This window comes from Phytophthora sojae, assembly GCF_000149755.1.
Source record: "Phytophthora sojae unplaced genomic scaffold PHYSOscaffold_1, whole genome shotgun sequence".
In the NCBI taxonomy this organism is placed as follows: Eukaryota; Oomycota; class Peronosporomycetes; order Peronosporales; family Peronosporaceae; genus Phytophthora; species Phytophthora sojae.
In genome coordinates this window covers 11,580,704-11,601,574 of record NW_009258115.1, presented here as the reverse complement: position 1 = coordinate 11,601,574, position 20,871 = coordinate 11,580,704, and the positions used below count along the sequence as shown (strand labels likewise).

Here is a 20,871-nt window from a genome sequence, read left to right as displayed (position 1 = left end):
AGAACTACTTTTAATTTTTTTGCACATTGACTAGGATTGTCCTTCCTGCTCAGCCAGCTAGATCTCGCATGGCCAAAAACCTAGAAGCCGATCTGCAAGTGCAACACGGTGTCTGGCATCCTGCAGCAAAAGAAAAACAAGCTCAGACTGGAATTGTATAGTTAAACCCATATCAATGCACATACTTATATTTTGCTCGCTCCTATTCCTCACGTTGTCATGTGCTGGTATACATATAGCTGTTGTTGGAAGGATTGTTATCAAGACGCTTTTACCACCACTTGGGCTGTATTAGATGTTACTAGAGATATATTGTGTTGTTGGTGGTACATCAGTCTTGAAACATACAATCTAGGTGTGCAGAAGCTCGTTAGTGGTACGGTTGAAGGCCCAAGGCGCGATTTTTTTGCGACGATAGATATTGCGCTGGCGAACACGTACATTTACGAAGCTCTACCAAGTTTACGTCTTTTGGCACTCACTTCAACGTGTAGTACGTCCACGAGACGAAAACGGTAGAGAGTGTTGGGGAAGCTGGCACTTCCGTAAGTTGTTGTTGCCGATTGTATTGCTTAGTACGAAGCAAAAGGAAAAGTGAATAACTACAAGGTTTAGACATTCCTGCTCTCGCTACTGCGAGGAGGAAGCTCTCCTGTGCGCCATGGTGCTCTTCGAGCCACGGCTTCAAGCAAGTATTGCAGTTGCAACTGCAACTGCAACTTGTGTCAGCTGATAAGAGACTGCAACCGCAGTAACTACCAAAGTGCAATGAGGGCAAGGCTTTCAACCTGAGCCCCACGCTACACAACGTCTGGTATGTTCAGTGATTGTATGGGGCTACAGCGATCAACAGAGTAACGTGTATTTCAATACACTAGTTCTTGGTCATACAGCCAGAGTACAAATAGAGTCACTGTATTATTGCCTGGAACTACAGTATTCACGCAAACACGCGCCATCGCAGTGTCGGAGACCGGCACCACGGTAGGTTTTCAACCCAGGTGCAGTCGTCCCCATCACTGTTACTACTCAACTACTCAGATCTTATAGCACTCAAGTGAATGAGTGTCTCGAGAGCGATTTGACTTTGATCTGGCACTAAACACAGGAACGGAATTCGACTCTATTGCTGGCAACATAATGTTCTCGCTGCGGGCACCTTCTTGAGGAGCGAGGCACTGAGACGTCTGAAGAACTACTTACTGGTTCATACTCTTCATATCTAGTTATAATAACTACAAACTCTTCTATACGGCGTTTGTTGCTCGCATGGCTATAGGACCCGCCCGAGGATGCATCGTAGTCTACTTTGCTTGACAAGTGAGTACGGCATTTCCGTCAATGTCTAGATTAGTAATTTACGAAAGTCGCAGCCTTCAAGTTGACAGGATTGGCTATAATTGAACAGAGTTGTCTGACAATGGTCGAAGGGTGGTAGCAAACTCAAAACGGGCCATTTTGGCACGATCTCCGGTGCAACGTCTGGGAAGGCATCCAAACGTGTCATTTTGGTTTGCCGCAAAAGGGTTAAAATAAGAACACCCACAGTGAAGTAGTTTAGCATGGCTACACCCATATTCGCCGATGTTCTTAAAGTCATACCCAAGAGGGACACCACGGCCGAGCGCAGGTCCCACATCCTCTGTTTAGCGACCCGCCCTAGCCCACTGCACTGTCGCAAAGAGAAAGAGAGCTGAATTCCCAAGTCCTTCAATACAACAAAAGTAAAGCCAGGGAGGCCGAAAACGCTGCAGACAAGCTCGCCATGATGGGGCTTCGCCCAAAAAAATTTCAGCGTCTTGCACTCTCTTCACAACGCAATCATAGCGTAAAGCAAACATAGGATAAAATGACATTGCTACCAGCGCTCAAGCCCTGATGTCATGTATTTGTACTTGCTGATCTCGGTTTCCAGTATCTCTGACTGTGTTGGGTACATCTCTTTCACGTAGTCCAAGTCCTGGCGACAGAGGACATGGATCTGCACCCACGTCAGCGCCACCGTCGTCGCCGATCGCTTGGTGTGCTGCAGCAGTGCCATCTCGCCGAAGTAATCGCCTATTGGTCGATATCTTTCGTTAGTCAAGTGACACCAAAGTACCTCAATCACAAAAAAAAGTTCTTACCTTTGCGAAGAATGCACATGATTTTGCACGCAGTGGAGTTAGGATCGAGCACGCCAACACTTCCTTGGTTCCCGATAAAACCCATCCAGTCCCCGAACTCCCCTTTCCGAATCAAGACGTCGTCTTGCATGTATATGACGGTCCTCAAGTGCAAAATCAACAGCTCGATCACAGCAGGCGCCAACGTCTTCGAGGAGAGAAAAGGAATCCGCTTGAGCATGTCTCGATAAAGCTGGAACTTCACCTCGCAGATCAACGCCGGTGACAGCTCATTGATGAAAGCGTCTGCATCGGTATTGATGTTCTTCGTTTCTCTCCAAAGATTTTCGTAGTAACCTTCAATGCGCTTCGTCAGAGCTTCGGGAATGCCGAGGAAACGACAACGCTCCAATGTCGTGATGATTTTCTTGCTGTACGCAGCCTCTCTCTCATCAAGCGATGAAATTAGCGCAGCAACAGCGCCGAACACGCTCGCTTGGAGAATGTTGCCCACTAGCATAAAGCAGGCGACGGATATCAGTTCGATCGCTGAGTACATTACGGGGGGACTTGCGTTGACACATCCAATGACGAGCGACCAGCACAGACTGTACTCCTCAAACAATGACTTCGGCACAAAAGCACCTTCTTCCAGATGAGTGCGCCATTCGACTGCCACCGCACTCCAGTAGCACGTCAGTAGGTGGGCAATAGTGAGAACCAATCCAAGTAGCATAATAAATCGCACGAATCCCGCCTTTTTGGCAGAGTGGAGCCTGTACGCGAGGTTACTCACTTTGGCCAAGCGAATAATTTTCATAAAGCCAAGCGCGTCACTATGATCAAACCTCGCTAAGTATTCAAAAGGAAACCAACTCAGAAAATCCGGTACTGCCCAGCCACTCATCAGGTAATTCATCGCTGTTCGTCGGGGTCCAGAAATGAGCTCCCCGTGTTCATTCACGTAGGACGAGAACATCCGCACGAAAAAGTCGATCGTGAACACCACAGGCTCAAAGTTGTTGTAGAAATCGAGAAACTTGGAGTTGTAGTCAAAGCCCAGAAATAGCGGCGTGAATACAATATCGAGGCAAATCATCACCAGGACGAGCGAGTCCCAAAGCTTCCGATACGGCGAATCGTGTCGAATGGTATAGCGATCCATGTCACTGGCTGGATTGCGAGCGGATAGAATTTCCTCTGGAGACACGCTCGAGTCCGCGTTGGGTTTCTCGGCGAACATATTGTTCTTTCGCTTCTTCATAGTCCCCGTCATGCGAGTCAAGTTCATGGAGCTGACCGAGAATCGACGAGATACCGCGTCATCTTCATACGACGGCGTATGCTCCAACTTGTGCATCTTGCTCAACTGCGCAATTTTCATTATGCGCTTCTGCATCGGCGTCTGCAGTGGTCCAGGCGTATCAGCTGCCTCGCTTGGCTCGATCGCCCCATTCTCAGGATGCATGTGAACGGGTGCGACCGGATCTGGCACAGGTAATCGAGTGCTCAGTTTCTTTTCGAGCGGCGGCTGCGCTGGTGCTGAGCTTGAGTTTTCAGGTCGAATGTTTGTAAAACTCTCGACAGCATCATTCGCCATGTCAGGTACCTCAGGTGGCACAAGCCTCAAGGCTTCAAGCCCGCCTATAGTTCCGAGCGGTGAGCCCTTAGCATACATGTGATAGCCCATCGGCGCCGAGTTCTCACTGAAATTCCGGTTCTTGTTTCGCGAAATCGTGATCTACACAAGAATACATAAATAAGGAGTAATACAATAGCAGTGTCTAGAATATTATCAAACCTGGAGTTGCCGGTGCACCAACGCGCTCAAATCTCGCAGCATTCGGTGGGTGGTCTGCATGTCCGCTTGCATCTGGTCCAGACGTTCTTCGATTATCCAAAGACGATCAGGCCCACGGTGAAGGCTGGTAGAGTTTCCCGATCGCTCCAGGTTCGAGGAGGAATCGTATCGATGCTCCACTATCCGAGGCATCTCTTCGACTTGCTTCCGATCCATCGTGACGTGTTAGTTGTGACCTCTCGAGTGAGAAGCGCCAAAAGTCGGAAGTTCTATACTCGGAAGATCGGGAGCTGTGAACAAAAGCCACAACGGCAAAGCAAATGCGCGTTTTCTGAGAAGACCCGCTTGTTCCGAGTGGTGATCGATGCCAAGTTGCGTGAATAGTAAATGCACGATTTAGTACACTTGAAAGGTAAAAAGACCAATGGTAATGGGGGTATTGGTTGCCAGCCGAACAGCAACAAAAGCTCTGTTGAGCGATGAATAAGCTGCACGCTCAGGAGAAGATCAAATGACTCTTGACGTACTGGAGAGTGAAGTCGTGCAGCACAGTTCAATCGATAGAGTTGGTTCTTCCGTTTGTCCGCGGAGTGCTACATAGCAACAGTAGCGATAAACCTCTGGATTCGGTGCTGTATAGGCCTGCAGCTTGATATGCATTTAGTACTAAGAAGAGAACAAAAGAGCTTGGCCTACTACGAGGTAGAACGAACGACTGATCCACTTACACGGTAGAATTCGCAAATAATCATGCGGTACTGAGCTCGACTGCAATAATTGTGCCTCTGCGGGTTGCGGTTGCCAGAGGTGACTTCAGTGAAGCTACGTTTGTTTTGTTGTACTTTAAAGGTACGCAGATTACCGGTATGTAAATTAATGGAATGCACTCGTTGAAGCTGTTATTTGCTTGCACCCACGGTACAATCACCTCGGAGGCAAGCAAACAGTAAGTTTGCTAATGCGTAGTACCGATGACAAATTAATATTGTTTTGCAAGCACTTATTCCCATCACACTTTAGGCTACCATTCGTGTACAGCAGTATGATTTCAGCTATGGAGGAATCGCTCTCTGGTGTAGGTGAAGAAGAATCAGCTAGCTCAGTTAAGTAGTAAAACGCATCAAGGGCGATGTTTCTGAATGCATTTCAGCCGAGGTTGGTGTCTCTAACGACCGAAAGCTTGCACTGAACGGTGTTCGTGCTCCGCGACGCGATGTCATCGACTGCCTTTGAAACCACCACTTACTTTCCCCTACTTGCAGCCACCGCAGCGCACCTCGCGCGAGAGCGGCAATCATAGCTGCGGGTTTTCAAATAATCATTGAACTTGAACAAGCAATTCGAGTCAAGTTGATCAGCGATATGTTCACTCAGCACGAGGATAAGCTTGTCACCATGTATCACAGCAGCAGCTGCAAAGTCTCAGTGATTTTTTTGTGCTAGCCTACGCGGAGGAATCCGTTAGCGCCGCCACCGTTCGGGCTCACACCATACACGACCCCTCCTTATTAGTATCCATGTCTATCAGGCCCAGGTAGTACTCGCCCAACTTCGTTCGTACTTGGAGCAGTAGTTCACGCCGTCGTTGAACATCATCGGGCAAACACTGTTTCACGTTGCAACGCACCAGAACACAGCATCACTGGCAACAATCTGCTGACTTCGATCTGGTTGGGTAGGCGTGGAAGGGGGAAGCTGGGAGAGCTGAGCATACCGAGTGGGCAGATGGACGGGCCTTGGCTCCTCCATGACCAACAGCAGCTCCCCGCAACGCAACTTAAAGTCTGCACTCTGTCCTCACCAAATCTGGTTCTAGACATCCTCTCATATAATAAATCTGTCCCCACCATATCTGACTCTAGAGTCTAGAGTCTAGACATCCTCTCAAATAATTTACAGTAATATATATATATACCATATTTCGAGGTCCGTTCAAACTTTTGACCTTATAAAGAGGTATGGATCGCAGTGCCCAAACGGCGCGACTCGGGAGCAGATACGAATATGGCCGAACCAAAAACAGAAGCGGAGCCCGTGAGCGAGAGCACCACCGGCAAAGCAATCGCGAATTCGTCTGAGAAGATCCGCTCCTTACGGGCCGCGATTGACGCCAAGCTCCACGAGCAAGGAATTTACGAGCAGATCCGCGACTTGGTGCACTTGAAAACCAAAGCGTCGACCGATGGGAATGAGGATAATGACGGCCAACCCAACAGTGGGGAAGATCGGGTGGCCGACGATCATGCGGCACGCTCTAGAGAAGACCAGTTGATCCACGACGTACTGGAGAGTGAAGTCATACAGCAGCTATTGGCCACGGTTCGATCGATGGAGTTGGCTTCTCGTGCGCGGGATACTGACAAATCTACCAAACACCAAGAAGCCGAAGAGCCAATCAACGCGGAAGACCTGGAGAACGAACGAGACGTGTTCCTCTACCTTCGATTGTCTGGAGGGAAGGCATTCGTCGACCAGCTCGTCGATCTCGATGGGAACTTTGACAATGAAGCAGAAGACGCCGGCTTGGATGAATGCAGGTGTCCTGTTGGAAGTGTCGTGCCGTTTTTCCGCGTGAATTTTACATTCCAACAGCAGCGCCAAAGCTCCGGAGATGTCCGATGCTGCGTTGATCCGCCCTTTGACGAGCACTTCCGCTTCCGCGTGGAGAAAAAGAGAGCTCGAGCAGCTCGGACCAAAGGTGGATCCACCTACGCTGTCGACGTGACTTCGCCTTGGGAAGCGCTTTGTCTCGTGGAGGAGCTTGTACAGCTTGACGTAGTTAAGGTGACCAAGAGGCTGTTAAGCAGAGATTCCGACAGTGTTGCTCGGTGGCGGGAGCTCTCATGCGAATTACTCGCTGTGCACCGTCTGGATTGGAGGCGAGTACTGTGTTCAACGCTTCAGCTGGTTCATTTCCCAGTGCAGCTGGCTGGCAGGATGAAGGAGCCTGTGGGGACTTTAGCCATTCGCGCCGACTTGCTGAACTGCAAACGCACAGCTAGTATTTCTCACGAAGCTAGAGCCTTTCTAAACAAGGAGGCCTTGCAGCGTAATACGAGCAACCACTCCTTCTACAAGTATGCCAAGCAGTGGTGGGAGGAATACCGGAGTGAAACTCGGGAAGCAAAGCAGCTGCCCCCACATCGCTCGAATGGCACAGAATCACCGGGGGGAAAGGAAGACGAATACTCCCAACTGCTGGCACAGATCGGATCTCGCCAAAGACTTGTCAAGATGTTCGCTGAAGACGAGGAAGGACGCTATCGCATGGTGTGCAAATTTCTTGTGCCCCTGCGTGTGTCCACTGCAGTAAGAAGCCCAAGCGAAGCTGCGCGTTTTGTCGGTCTGCTCCCGTACGAATCAAATGCACTGGTTGGAGGGTCCATGGATGAAACTTGGCGATCTATAGCCACCGTGCTATCACTCCGGAAGGGCGATGTTCAAGATCACGCCGTAAGTTCGCTAATGCGTCATGATGATCAGAGTTCTTATGTGCTGTTGACATATTCAATAGATCCTGTTGACCTCACTGCTTCTGGGCTGCGGTCTGGACGCTTACGTCTGCATCGGCACGGTTTCAGCTAGTAAAAGTGCATCTGGATTTGCACGCGGATCGCAACGCAGTTATGATGACCGAGGGAGCAATCGCTCTGCGGAAGTTGGCCATGTGTGGGTGCTCACACGAGGAAGCAGGTAACTAACTTCAAAGCTACGATGTAGTTCGCTGGCAGCCTACTAACCATCAATTCGCTGGTTGTAGTTCTGCGGACGTTCTTCTGTGGGAGTCTGTGACTGGTGAGAAGTTTGCGGTCAACGACTCTCGCGCTCCAAGACGCCGAGGATACTGCGCAATCGACTGCGTGTTCAACCATCGCCAATTCTTCGCAAACTTACAGCCGCGTGCATGGAAACTCTCCGAGTCCTCCTTCGACTTTGACGACGAGAGCTGCTGGAAGCGAATGGACGAGCATCTCATGGCAGATCTCCCATTCGGTCAGCCTCCGACATCCCTAGCAGCTCCAGATCTTGGATCGGCCCCCGCACTCGAGCAAGAATGGTCTGTAGCATTCAAGCGTGCCATCTCCTCCCGGCGACGAGCTGAGGGTCTCGTGACGCGATGGAGCGACGAGTTGAGCTTCTACCTGCTACCAGCGCTCAATTCGTACGAGCTCGAGCGTCTGTACGGCGTAAGTGAAGTGGACAACAACTTCTTCCAGCAGAGCGTCACCAACTTTGTGCAGGAAGGACACACGTTCCAGGGCGTGCCCTCCATGTTCACCACGGAGTCTGCAGACGACGCGTTGGCCACCATGACCTCCAACCCGCTCGTCGTCGACATCTTGACTCTCCACGCTCGCTCCGCTCAATTTGCAGTCGCAGTGCGCTGCTTCCCGTACGCTGAGCACACTGTCGCTGTTTGGGTCATGCTGGCCGTCAGCTACCAGAGCAAAAGCTAGGGGAAAAGTTTCGAGTCCGTGTTTAGATAAAAAGAGAGTACGGTACTACGTAGTAGTTGGCACTTTGTGGTCGTTATGTGTGTTCTGCCGCCGCAAAATGTTAGGCGGCGGCTTCCGCTTCGGCGCTCCATGGCGCTCGGGTGGCCACGTCGCCCTCAGCTCCAGCCGCTGCCACGGGATGCGCGATGGGACTGTCGACCTCGAGCGGCGCGGGGCTCTGGAACTGCTGAACGATGGCCTGGGCCGTGCGCGGGTCCACCACTTGGATGGTGGAGCTCACGGCCAGCAGCTTCTCGAGCGCGTTGAGCAGCTTGGGCAGGCTGCGGTAGCTCTTGTGCGGCTCGAGGATGATCTCCGTGAGCCGCTGCAGGGTGAAGGGCGGGCTCTCGAAGGTCTGCAGCAGCTGCGTGACGCTGGCGCGGCGGCTCTTGCTGGCGGCGTCCTTGGCGTCCATCTCGTCCAGCGCCAGCTGCAGCTTGGCCAGCAGCAGCACCTTGAGGTGCGCCCAGGCGTAGCAGGGCACGCCGGTCTGGCGCATCTCGAGCAGCACCTTCTCCAGCGTCGGCGAGATGCTCGTCACGCTGCCGGTCGCGAAGCCCGCGAGCTCCTGCTCCGTGGCCTGGATCTGCTGCTCCAGCGAGGCGGATGTCATGGCTTTTGGCGGCTGGCTGTTGGAGGTCGGGGAAGAGAGAGAGAGGCTTGAGCCTTGCGCGGTGGAGATTAAAATGCGCCCTTGGGTCAGTTGCTGTGAAAAACTTGAAAAACAAGAAGAGGATACAGTCGATTTACAGAGGTATCGATTCGAGGAGGTAGTTTGCCATACAAGTTTTCTTTAGGCTACAGTCCGATATAACGGGGTATTTTAATTTAGAAGAAAAAGTACCGTTACGCTGCGACCGTTTCGCGTGGCTTTGAGACTGCCGACATGGCTACGCTTTTCGACTGGAGCAAGGCCCGCCAACGCCGCTTGCGTTTGCAGCGGACGCGTGGTGCCGTTTTTGCGGCATGCCACTCTGCGGCTGCGTGTGCCGCAAGCTCGGGCCAGGCGAAGGAACGAGCAGCAAGGCGCAAGGCGATAACGTTGTGCCAGCCGAGCTCGCAAGATGCCGTTGTCCGCGTCGTTGCGGTTGTGGACTATGTTTGGTCGAACGTCCACGTTGCAGCAGACCCAACCAGTTCTCCCCTCTTTTACGGAGATGACTCAGAGCCCATGCAGCACCGCAAGTCCCTTTAACGCGACACCGCCGGAAGAGCAAACACGGCTGCCAGCACGGAGGATTTGATGTTCACGTCCCCGCGGACGTCAACAACGCGCCCTGCATTCGCGCGCATGGAACTTCGGAGCTGCAGCAAGTCATTTGCAGAAATCCTCCCATAGGGGCGAAACCGCCCAAGCGCTATGTTTGACTCGACGCAGCATCTCCAGTTCCTGCTGGCATCCTCCTCGCCAGTCCCGCACGCGGTTCGAGGCGCCTCCGCTGCCCTGGCGGGAGCCATCGCGTTCGCCAACGTGACAGGCAACCGGAAGGCGATTTTTGCGCAGCTGCAGCGCGGCGATCCATCAAAGTTCAGACTAGGGGCGCCGCCACGCACCGGCCTCGCGTTCGCTGTCTTTATCGGTGGGTGCCCGCTCTGTCCAGGACTGTGAATTAGATCTGTCTAACGCTTCCCTGCGTGTTGCCTCTCTTGCAGCTATCTTTCGCTACTACCAGCGGTCAGCTTCGCTCCAAGCCAAGGGCCGAGTCGGCGACACCAATGAAGCGGCGTCAAAGCCGTCTTCAGATGCACTATTCCTACCTAGCCTAATTCCAGCTTCGGCGTTGGCGGCGGCGATAAGCACGCTCTGTATCACCCCCGAAGATCGTCCGGCGCTTCTGTCGCTGTTGTCGACCAACGCTGCGAGCAAACTCTTCGGCGATTTCATGGCAAAAAATTCGGACTTGTCCTTCCTGAAGCCGCTCGAGTTGCTCGTGTTCATGGCGGCGGGAGGTTGGATCTTTTCGTCGGGCTTCTTCTACCCAGAGAGCTACGAACGTTCGCACATGAGGACGATCCTCAAAAGCGTCGTGTTGAAGCAGGACGTCGCCCAGGAGCTCCAAGAAAAATACCGCCAGGGGCTCAATCCGAATCCATGCCCCATTCGCCACAAGGGGCTAAGCTGTTGCCAGTTTGCGACTAGCGACTTTCTCCTCCGTGTAGTGACGACATCGCTGCGAGTGTACGTCCCCGTGCACTTGACGACGTGGTTGCTCGCTCAAAGACACTCACGCGTGCGCTCTAAGCCCGCGAGCGTCCAGCTGAAAGGCTTTGCGACGAAATTGACGCGCTCTTCAGCGTACGGCATCGGGTATGTTTACTTGGGGTGGGTGCTGTGCTGTATGTTAGGCAAGCTCGGCGATCGCTCGCAGGCTCTTCGCAAGCTACAGTTCTTCATGAGCGGCGCCATTCCATCTCTCGCGATACTGGCGGAGTCCCCGGGTCGCCGGCGATCGATCGGACTCATCCTCACATCGTACGCGCTTGTGAGCGCGGGAAACGTCGCGACTCGGAGGATTCCGTTCCTGCGACCGGGTGCCAGCAGTGTGCGAGGCCTGTTGGAAGCTGGTTGTGTAGCTGCTACTGTGTCTGTGGTGATCTCAAACACTTTGAAGAGCAGCCACCTTTTGCGACGGATGTTGCTGGGCGATATCGAGGCGAACAGACTGGTGAGCGCTCTAAAGAAGACTGCCACGTCTCGTGATGAAAGTGCACCACGTACTTGAGCTGGGCGTGCTCAAGGCTGCTACATGAAGTTTCAGTCTCTTCATTGCAAATGACAATGTAACCTACACTTCACTGCATCGATACTCATCCGCGCTGACTTCTCCCACTTACACAAGAACATTCGACCCGCTATATCTCACTAAAGCAAGCATTAGGTGGCGGCCAAAGTTGCGGTCCCCGAACTAAGTCATGGAGGTGATGTTGTCCGATAGCGCCTTGCAGTCCATGGGAATCGTGAGCACCGGGCCATCGCCAGTGTCCGCGACGCTGTGACTGTACGTCGGGTTGTAGGCGATGATCTGACCCACGGATGCGCCGAATTCCTCCGCAAGGTCCTTGTACGTGCCGTAAGTAAACTTGTACGGCTGCAGAGTGCACTGGCTTGGGTAGCAGGACGGAATCTTGATGAAGAGGCCCGCGTCGAGCTCCACGTCGGCTTGAGACTCGTCCACGCCGAGCGCTGTCAGCACACTCTCCAGTGTGATGTTGAAGCGCTCGAGCGCGATGGTGCGGTACGTGTCGTTGCGCTGCGTGTAGTAGAGGTGCGGCCCACCCAGGAGGCAGAAGTTGGTGGTGTCAGTGTCCACGACGGTGAAGCAGGAGGTGTCGTCGGGCTCGCACACTTCGGCCGGGATGATGACCTCGGTATCGGCAGCGAACGGGATGGTGGGGTCGGACATGCGGTTGGCACGAGCGACGTCGCAGATGCCGCGGTTGTTGAGCGTGGCGACGGCGTTCACGGACATGATGGAGTCGGTCGTGTAAGAGCCCACAGTCGTGTTGAGTGCACTGGTGTCGCACGAAGAGCTTGCACTGGCAATGGAGACAAGTCCGACGGCCGTGAGTGCCACGATGGAGTTGACGGCGACCATGGTTGGTTCAGAGAGAACGATGACTGGGTTAGTATCGCGTACGCGCTTGTTGTCAAGGCAGGAAATTGGATAATGAACATGCTGGAAACAGTGCTTGGTTCTTGCCGTATTGGACAGCTAGCGTTTGCGTCTGTCTTGAGCTTCGTGACCGGTCTTCAAGTACGCGCTGTTGTAGTTTCAACCACGAGCACCAGGTAGGTTCTTGTAAGCAGACCACTGTATGACGCTGTTCACATCCAAGTGCTCATGTGAGAATGCACAGTTGAAGCGTACATGTAGCTCACACTTGATAGATGCCCGAGGTCGATTCAAGGCTCTGAGTCATTGTGACGCTGCCCGCCACAGTGTTTATGCTCACTTTCGCGCTGATAACCGAACGACGAGTTTGAGGTCTGTCTCGGTCGAGATAGCTTGATGAGACGGGGGCTTCAACTGCTCACATCTTTGCTCTTTCGCGCTGCATTACAGATCTCTGCAGACACTACGCGACGATGCGACTTTCGTTCCCTCACTGGAGTCACATACACACTTGACCATCGCGTGGCTCGATCGGCGTTCATCACTGAAGGGCCAAGCAATGAAAAGAACTGGTGATAACGCTACAAAGATCGCAATCGTCCTGACCCGTTGTTGAAGTAATGATGAAGGGAGTAAGCATGCGCACCTGTTATTATCGTCAACGAGGGAGTAAGCAAGTGTACGTGTAGATTACCGTGAAAGGGTTCTACTGTGCAGGGATCTTATGGGAGTGCAGATGGGAGTGCGGCATTCGATCTCCGACAGAATCGTCCGTGCACTGCAAGGTGCTGTCGGACAACTTCATCTTGATGACTTTGACGTAGTAGTTGCCTGTTTGGTGACAGCAGTTTGGTGCGCACTTGCGCGGGTGGGTCTCAATCTAATAAACGTGCCAACCCTGCACTTCTTTCAAACGAAAAATGTGAGAGGCAGAATCGACCAGTTTATCAAACTTTTACTCGTCTCAATCCGAAATAGAGCACGAACAAGTGTAGTCCTCTCTTCAAGAAGTATTTATATCGCGAGGAATCAATTCCTACGCAGCCAGCGCTCTACACGACGATGAGCGAAGAAGTAGGCACCAATGGTGCCGATAGGGCGTATCTGTCGCTGGAAGAAGTGACAAAAGTCATTCAGGTATGCTCTGTGGATGCATCCCATGTCTTTCTGGCGCTGACAGGTCACATTTATCTGTAGAAAATGCGAGAGGATCACGAATCGTTCCTTGAGCAACAACGAGAAGTCATCATTCAGCAGGTCTTAGAGAGTATTCAGCGCTCTGGAGTACTTGCCTCAGCACCAGCACAGTCTCCCACTAAGAAGAATCACAAAGCCTCGTCGTCCACAGCTCGTCTGGAACAGAATCTACACAACCTTGTGAATCACTCCCTTGCTGAAAGTGGTCTGGATTACCCACATGTACGCAGCACGGCATACGAAGCAAAGGATCGGGGCATCAAGAGCAACACTCAGAACGCAAAGCGTGTAGAGAACAAGACTAACGGGCTAGACAAGAAGAAACCAGTAATTTTGAGTCGACGAGAAGTCGAAGGCGGCAGAAGTGGGAGTGCGTCTTCAACTCGACTTGTTAGTGAAAACGAAAACAAAAACGAAGACGAGAGGGGTGAAGAAGAAAATCAAGACTCCAGCTCCGCCCTGGAGCCAACCCACTCGTTGTCCCATTCGCCACTCCGCACTAAAGATGCGAGATCATTGAGAGAAAAGGCCACTAAAGGGAGGAAGCGACGACATCACCGACGCAGTAAAGCCAACGCAGGGTCGGTCGGCTTGGATGACGACTACTCGGAGTTTGTTGACCCTGTCGACGCAGCCTTCAACGCGATCCGCAAGAAAGTGGATCTGAGAACGCTAGCGATCCTTGACAGATCCAAAGTTCTACTCGGGCAGGTAAAGAGGGCCGAAAACGTACTTGAAGGAAGAACCAGCTTTGTTGAAAAATTGCGACTGCGCCACGCGGGCGCAGAAAAAAATACAGAAGAAGTCAACTCCACAGGGAAAGGTGCTGAAGAACACGCAGACGCTGATGATAACAATCGACCGGGTCAAACAACTGGGTTATCTGCAGAGCGTGAATCCGGTGAGGGGGATACAAGTTCTAGTCCAATGCAAGACGAGTCAGGTAAAGCTTCGACCTTGTCTCCGGACGATATTCGCTGCGACCTGGAGCTACTTCAACGTCCTGAAAAGGCTCCGGACAACGATAACGAGTGGGAAAATGAACTGGCGCGTCAGATTCTCACCATTTACGCAACGTCGATCAAAGCGAAAGCGCTCGAAAAGGCTAGAGGCGGGAGCCCTGGAAAGCAGCAGTATGGCAATCAGAACGTGCGTGAAGGTTCCGCTGGATCAAAGGGAGTTGGTGAGAAGCAACAACACTTACGAAGTATAGGCAAGCGAAACGGACGACAGCAGTCTCTTTCCAAGTCAATTTCCTTGCCAGCCATCGACCGACGAGCTGCTTTCAAGAAGCCCCAGCACCGCGCTTCAGCTTCCCCTGCTGCTGTCCACTACTCGTGGGAGCCATCCCAACTCCGTGACGACGGCAAGGTGATAATCAATATGCCGAAAGTCCCACGACCGATTTGGTTCGCCGGTACGGGAGCAGTGAAGGCAGTTTGGTGTGCGTTGGCCGAGGGGTTTTCTCAGCTCCGACCTCAGCACGCAGCCTCAGGTCATTCGGGAACAAACTCCGCTGTTGTATCTGTGTGTGATCATCGACTGTGTGAGGAGGTTCGGCAACTCGAGACCAAAAAGAAGTTTGCGCAGTGTATTACGACTCTCGAGTCGCTCTTGGTGGCTTTGGTGCGTGCTCGAGGCGTCGATGAACTCGAGACGAAGCTGTGGAAGCAGCTTGTGGTGACTTGCAACGCCTTCGCAAGCCGCTGCATTGACTACAAGAAGTTCCCCGCTGGTCTGCAGCTGATGAAGCAGGCAGAGCATCTCATCGACAACTCCATCTTGGTCGACAGCACGATGAGAATGGAGCTGCTCGCATATCTGTACGACACCTACGCGCACTACTACTACAAGCGTCGCAAGCCTCACGCGGGTCTCCAGTACATCCTCAAAGCGCACGAGATCCACAGCAGGCAAAGTAGCTGGTCCCACCTCGCAAAGTGTCGACTTCACATCGCGAATCTGCTGTCGTTCCAGATCAAGCACGCGGAGGCCATGAAGTACATGGCCAGCATACTCGAAATGATTGAAGATAACAAACTGGAGGAGACAGCGGAGGGAGGCGTTGGCGGTGGGTCGGCGCAGAAGCTCTGTCTCGCAGCTGTGTGCTATAACAACTTAGCTGTCGAGCAGTTGCACATGCGCGAGTTTGAAGCGGCCAGCGTATCTTCTGCGAATACCCAGCGGCTAGCCAAGTTGTGTTTGAGTTACAGCAATCGGTGGCTCTCACAATTCCAGGCCACCAGCGACTGTGTGGCCCTTGCCATCGCAACGTTGATGGAAGACACTAACGCCGACAAAGGTCCTCTGGCGGATTGCAGAGCGCTGGCATCCGCAGAAGAACAACGAAGTCGTATTTAACCAATATCTGCAGTCAGTAGTCGAATTTCGAGCTTTCAGGCGCGCTCGAGTAGATCAACATGGGTTATCACCCCTCCTTCGTCGTGGAAAATGCGAGCCACCTGCATAAACAAGCATTTGTAAGCTCAATAACGTTCGTTCACGGATTGAAATGGCAGATAATGCGTACCTCTTGGGCCAGGGACTCTCGCGCTGGGTCATCCAAAGACATCTTCTCCTGGCTGGGCATGCAAAATCCGTTAGCAAGCTACATGATGGTAAAGTTAGAAGCGAGATTGCATCTGTACCTCGTCTGAACAAGACTGTGGGCTCGCGCGATAGCTGTCTTCAGGTCTTGTAGACGCCCCGTTGCACCTTTGTATTCCTCACTGACTTCTGTCAACTACAACAGCGAAGGCGATTATGAGATGTGTGTGCTTAGACCACTCTTAGTAATGAGCTTGCATGAATCAAACCTGTAGTGCCTTGCGCTTGGTGCCCCAATCATTGACGTACGCGAGGAACAGTTCCTGGTCGAGCGACTCGCGGAATTGCAGCTTCAACGCGCTGGAACAAACCAAAAATGCATCCTGCAGGGGAAAAAATGTCAGCGATCTGAAGCCACATCCATACAAATGTTGCCACCAACCTTTTTTGCAGCTTGCTCAAACAATGTCAGCCGCTTCAAAAACTCCTGAGCATGCTGGAGCACACTTCACCAAGGGTAGAGGGACTTTCAGTTATGACATCGAGGCCTTTCGTGTGCAGTTCAATGTTTATACCTGCGGAATGTGATGCCACCACTCTTCAATTTTGCCGCTGTCTGCACAAAAGCATCGATGTCGTCGCAGTCGGCTCTCGAAAACAATGATCTAGTCGGCTGCACCTGCGCATTGCTGTTGATACTGTCGTCAGAAACGAGTTCTCCACCCACGAGATAAAGTCCTTACTTACGCGGTGGTGATCGTCCGACAGATCTCAAAATGTGGTAGCAGCATTGTCGACATCGACGTCTCGATCGTCTCGATATCAAAGTGAAGCTGCCTAGCGCGTTTCAAATGCTCATCTGCGGAAAGATTCTTGTCTGTTAGCAAGCCATCAAAATAAATAAAAACAACACTACAGCACCAGTCCTCACCTTCCAGAGCTAACTTGAAGTCGTCCGTGAACTGCTCAATGGCCTTCTCGTACTGCCCCACTCGCCTCGAGTGCGAGTTCTGCAGTACTTGCCCCGCTTCGTCCAGGAATTTGGCCAGATGCTGCATCCAGATCCAGAATCTCATTAAAACAGCAGCACCCCATAACTAAAATCTGTTCCAGTTAATCCCTCACGTCTCTTTTCTTCGTCAGCAGCGCACACACTTCAGCGTTTCGCTCCACGGCATCAGCCAGAGCTTTCGTGTCTGTCGCCGCCGACTTCACCGCCTGTTGGATCTTCTTGACGCCAATAGACTCACACGTCTCCAGACTCTCCGACAGTCGACACAACTCTTGCAACGCCGACAAGAGTGTTCTGAGCTCCGTTTCCCCCAGGAACGAAGGCACGAGGCTCACTGCACGCTGCAGACGGCTGGAAATGCGGTCCAAAGTATCCGCTGAGTTCTTATCTGAATCTGTACTCGATGCCCAAGCGACAGCGAGCGACCGCTGCAGCTGCTGAAGGTCTTGCACGACGCGCTGCATACAGACCACGATGTCCGCCAGCGCGAAGCGGTGCTTGCGCACTAGCAGCAGCTCGTAGTCGCGCAGTAGATCCGCCGCCGGCATCTTTTTTCCATCTGAGACGAATCATAAATTTAAGATTTGTTCACGCATTTAAGATCTAGATTTGTATGTTTACAAATTGAATGTTCGTCATCGTCCAGTTGTCCTACATCAACAAAGCGAACCAGTTTACGTTGTCAATGCTGGCTCCACAGACGCTGGCGCAGGTGTCACCCGCGCATCATGCGGTGCGTGGGGCCTCCGCTGCGTTGCTGGCGGCAACGGCCGTTGCCAACTTGATGGGGAACCGGAAGGCGCTGCTGACGCTGCTGCAGCGGCAACAACTGACTCGGTTGACACTCGCCCCGCCGTCGCGCAACATCGCAGCGCTTGCACTTTTCATCGGTGCGTCCACCACTACCAACAACATTAACAGTATTGCAGCCATCTAACACCTATAACGGTGCAATGCAGGCGTATTCAGGTACCTGCAACGTGCCGCCTCCGTGCGCGCCAAGCAGCAACAGCAGTCCACAGATGACAAGACCAACAGCCAGCCACCTCTAATAGTCCCGGGGGCTGTATGGGCGTCTGCGGTGGCGTCGGGACTCGGCACCGCCTGCTTGTCTCCCAAAGCCCGCCCGGCCATTGTGGCGCTGTTGTCCACCAACGCAGCAAGTGAGCTCGTCCAGCAATTGATGGCCAAGCATCCGAACCTGACGCTGCTCAAGCCGCTGGAGCTGCTGGCGTTCATGACGGCGGTCGGGTGGATCTACTACTCGGGCTTCTTCCACCCCGACAGCTACCAGAAGTCGCACATGAGGCTCATTCTCAAGTACGTGCTGTTGACGCAGCCCATGGCGTCCGAGCTGCAGGACCAGTACCGACTCGGCCTCAATCCGAACCCGTGCTCCATGCGCCACAAGGGCCTCAGCTGTGGGCAGTTCGCGCGCAGTGACTTCCTCGCGCGCATAACGACCGAGGCCTTCCGCTTGTACTTCCCCGTGCACTTCTCCGCGTGGATGTTCGCCCACCGCCACGCCAAAGTGCGCTCCAAGCCGCTGCCCACGCGCGTCCGGCGGTTCGTGGCCAAGCTGCTGCGATCGATCACGTACTTCACGACGTTCGTGTACGTGGGTTGGGTGCTGTCGTGTCAAATGGGCAAGTTTGGGGACCGTTCTGTAGCTCATCGCAAGCTACAATTCTTCCTGGGCGGCGCGCTGCCGTCGCTGGCCATCTTCATCGAGTCTCCGTCGCGACGGCGCCCCATCGGCCTCATCCTGACCTCGTACGTGCTGGTGAGCATGGGCAACGTGGCGTTCCGCCGCGTCGCGTGGCTGCAGGCTGGCGCGAGTCCCGTGCGTGGGCTACTGGAGGCGGCGTGCGTGGCTGCAGCAGTAGCCGCGACGATCTCGGGCTCGCTCGAGAGCAATCACCTGGTCCGGCGCGTCTTGCTTGGTGACGTCGAAGCGCGCGCACTAAAGGAGGAGCTCCGGCGGATGAACAAGGCAGAGGCGGAACTGGCAGAAACCCTGCGCGCGTACTGAGGAGACTGTCATTAATTTTGGTTTGGCTCTCGAACGTGTAGCTAGCTCACACAACGAAAAGTATCCTTGAGATGGACACCTCTGTCTGCGTGGAGCCCCGTTCGCTGACGCCTGCTGTCACTGAGACGTTGGTCCATTTTGACAGGCATCGACATCGCTCTATGCCATGTGCTACGCTGGATGCGCTCTCGGTGTTGCCAAGATCATAGCGGAAGAGAGTCGGCCACTTCAACATGCTGTAGTACAGAACCCTCGTAACAGCGGCTGGGCGGGTGTGGGCGTGGCTCCGATGCGAGCGACACCCGCAGCTGTCTGAGGAGTCCACCGGCGCCTCGAGGCGCTCACCTATAGAGCAGGCGACGTATTTCGTCTCACGCCAGGTGCCCGAGAGCATGGCGCTGTGCTAATGGCCAACGCCTCCACCTGCTTCTGCAGCAGCCACGCTGTGACTCTCTCATTTTCCTATTCTCCTCCCCAGTGGCAAAGCGCCACTACCGGTACACTCCACGGCCGACACCTCCTCCCTCTAGACCATGGCCAAGGTGTCGAAACTCATACGCAAGCTCTTCCGTCGAGACACCGGCGGCAACGCTGCTGGCTGTGACGGAGCTATCGGAGACCGAGGGCTGCAGATGCGCCTGCGTAAGGCTGTCACCATGGGCAAGGCCCGTCAAGTGGCGGATCTGCTGGACCAAGGCGCGTCCCCCATCTGGATGGAGGACGAGTCCAACTCGCGTCGATTCCGTCGCCGCTACTCGGACGCCTGCCAGCTCAACGCGCTGCTGATCGCCTGTCGACTGGGCAACGTCGATATCCTGAGTCTCCTGCTGGACGCCTTCTTTGAGGAGCCCCAAGTCCTCGCACACTTCAGTCGAGCCATGTACTGCCTCGTGATCCGCCACGACCACTGGAAGGCCTTCCACACGCTGCAGCAGCGACGCGTACCCATGACGTCCATTTCGTCGCGCTCCTCGTCCGATGAGTCTAGCTCCCCAACGTCCGTGGCTTCGACCCGGTTGCTGTCGGTTGCGGCGATGGAGAACTCGCGATCCAAGCTGCCGATGCCCATTTTCGTGGCTGCAGAGTACGGCCGCCACCACATTCTGAGCTACTTGCTCGACCGGTACCGACACGACTGGGCTCACTACACGTTCGAGGGCCATTCGCTGCTGTCTGTGGCCACCATCAACGGCCACTACGAGTGCGTTCGAGCCTTGCTGGGGCGCCAAGTGGTGACGGCCAGGTCGATCGACGCGTCTGTTGCTATCGCTCGTCGCCACCGACAAGCTCACGTGCTCGTGCTGCTGACCAGCTATCTCCCAGAGTACGCTTCGGACCCAGAGCCTGTATACAAGAGCTTTGCTCCACAGCCACCGTCGAGCAACAATGCGAACCACGTGAATGACTTTTGTCCCAACCGGATGCGCGGACGCGTCTCGATCGCAGAGACCGTAGCTAGTGAGTTCGACGACGACGGCAGACGCAGCAGCCTCGTGGCCATCAGCTCGCCGATCAACTTCAACCGCAGTGAAGATGCGAGCCGCGTGGAGCAAATGCGAACGCGCGCGGAGATGCAGCGCGAGCTGCGGCAGAGCGGCATGATGTGGCTGCTGGACGGACGTGAACCCATTGAGGAGATGCAGCGTCCTGTGGATCCGCATGGGGTTTCGTCCGACGGCTTTGCGGTGCTCAGATCTGCGCGGGATCCTGCGCCAGTCTCGAATAGCAGCTACTCGTCTTCCAGTCAGGAAGAGGAGTCTTGGTACGCTGTCAAGCCCAGCGACAAGAGTCGTGACCTGCTGTCGGACCAAGAGGAAGAGGAGGAAACCTCGTACGAATCCATGTTCTCTGTCCACGATGATGAAGTGGACAACAACCCAGAGGAGGAACGGCCTCCGCTCTCGGCTGAGATGAACCAACCGCTGTCTGCTCCTCGCTCGTCGCCGATAGTGCGACCTGGGAGGTCACGCAAGATCATTAGCGTCCGCAGTCAGAGATTCCAGCAGTACCGACAGTTGGCTGCTATCGAGGAACACCCGTCTGGAGAGACCGAAGCGTAGGTCTCTG

At 53.8% G+C, this 20,871-nt stretch overlaps 9 protein-coding genes across 9 annotated transcripts; 5 read left to right on the top strand and 4 right to left on the bottom strand.

Annotated features, from left to right (window-relative positions):
- Positions 1 to 1,858: 1,858 nt before the first annotated feature.
- On the bottom strand, positions 1,859 to 3,966 carry PHYSODRAFT_477471 (hypothetical protein; the record flags this gene model as incomplete). The annotated part of the gene is made up of 4 exons (XM_009519125.1): positions 1,859 to 2,058; positions 2,127 to 3,498; positions 3,691 to 3,846; positions 3,907 to 3,966. 4 exons carry the CDS (start codon positions 3,964 to 3,966, stop codon positions 1,859 to 1,861), a joined length of 1,788 nt encoding a protein of 595 aa, XP_009517420.1.
- A 1,944-nt stretch (positions 3,967 to 5,910) lies between these two features.
- PHYSODRAFT_471667 (hypothetical protein) lies at positions 5,911 to 8,363 on the top strand (the record flags this gene model as incomplete). Its single annotated transcript, XM_009519124.1, has 5 exons — positions 5,911 to 6,080; positions 6,165 to 7,015; positions 7,067 to 7,359; positions 7,421 to 7,599; positions 7,667 to 8,363. The coding sequence occupies 5 exons, from the start codon at positions 5,911 to 5,913 to the stop codon at positions 8,361 to 8,363; spliced, it is 2,190 nt and encodes a 729-aa protein (XP_009517419.1).
- Positions 8,364 to 8,374: 11 nt separating this feature from the next.
- PHYSODRAFT_553281 (hypothetical protein) lies at positions 8,375 to 9,015 on the bottom strand (the record flags this gene model as incomplete). The annotated part of the gene is made up of 1 exon (XM_009519123.1): positions 8,375 to 9,015. One exon carries the CDS (start codon positions 9,013 to 9,015, stop codon positions 8,464 to 8,466), a length of 552 nt encoding a protein of 183 aa, XP_009517418.1. The 3' UTR covers positions 8,375 to 8,463.
- A 747-nt stretch (positions 9,016 to 9,762) lies between these two features.
- PHYSODRAFT_473090 (hypothetical protein) lies at positions 9,763 to 11,125 on the top strand (the record flags this gene model as incomplete). Its single annotated transcript, XM_009519122.1, has 2 exons — positions 9,763 to 9,982; positions 10,056 to 11,125. The coding sequence occupies 2 exons, from the start codon at positions 9,763 to 9,765 to the stop codon at positions 11,123 to 11,125; spliced, it is 1,290 nt and encodes a 429-aa protein (XP_009517417.1).
- Positions 11,126 to 11,153: 28 nt separating this feature from the next.
- On the bottom strand, positions 11,154 to 11,998 carry PHYSODRAFT_553277 (hypothetical protein; the record flags this gene model as incomplete). Its single annotated transcript, XM_009519121.1, has 1 exon — positions 11,154 to 11,998. The coding sequence occupies one exon, from the start codon at positions 11,996 to 11,998 to the stop codon at positions 11,309 to 11,311; it is 690 nt and encodes a 229-aa protein (XP_009517416.1). The 3' UTR covers positions 11,154 to 11,308.
- A 2,598-nt stretch (positions 11,999 to 14,596) lies between these two features.
- PHYSODRAFT_470836 (hypothetical protein) lies at positions 14,597 to 15,574 on the top strand (the record flags this gene model as incomplete). The annotated part of the gene is made up of 1 exon (XM_009519120.1): positions 14,597 to 15,574. One exon carries the CDS (start codon positions 14,597 to 14,599, stop codon positions 15,572 to 15,574), a length of 978 nt encoding a protein of 325 aa, XP_009517415.1.
- A 449-nt stretch (positions 15,575 to 16,023) lies between these two features.
- Positions 16,024 to 17,320, bottom strand: PHYSODRAFT_470490 (hypothetical protein; the record flags this gene model as incomplete). Its single annotated transcript, XM_009519119.1, has 7 exons — positions 16,024 to 16,143; positions 16,203 to 16,266; positions 16,336 to 16,449; positions 16,508 to 16,619; positions 16,692 to 16,831; positions 17,043 to 17,123; positions 17,199 to 17,320. The coding sequence occupies 7 exons, from the start codon at positions 17,318 to 17,320 to the stop codon at positions 16,024 to 16,026; spliced, it is 753 nt and encodes a 250-aa protein (XP_009517414.1).
- Positions 17,321 to 17,457: 137 nt separating this feature from the next.
- Positions 17,458 to 18,804, top strand: PHYSODRAFT_310202 (hypothetical protein; the record flags this gene model as incomplete). Its single annotated transcript, XM_009519118.1, has 2 exons — positions 17,458 to 17,662; positions 17,732 to 18,804. 2 exons carry the CDS (start codon positions 17,458 to 17,460, stop codon positions 18,802 to 18,804), a joined length of 1,278 nt encoding a protein of 425 aa, XP_009517413.1.
- Positions 18,805 to 19,337: 533 nt separating this feature from the next.
- Positions 19,338 to 20,864, top strand: PHYSODRAFT_466695 (hypothetical protein; the record flags this gene model as incomplete). The annotated part of the gene is made up of 1 exon (XM_009519117.1): positions 19,338 to 20,864. The coding sequence occupies one exon, from the start codon at positions 19,338 to 19,340 to the stop codon at positions 20,862 to 20,864; it is 1,527 nt and encodes a 508-aa protein (XP_009517412.1).
- Between the last annotated feature and the right edge of the window lie 7 nt (positions 20,865 to 20,871).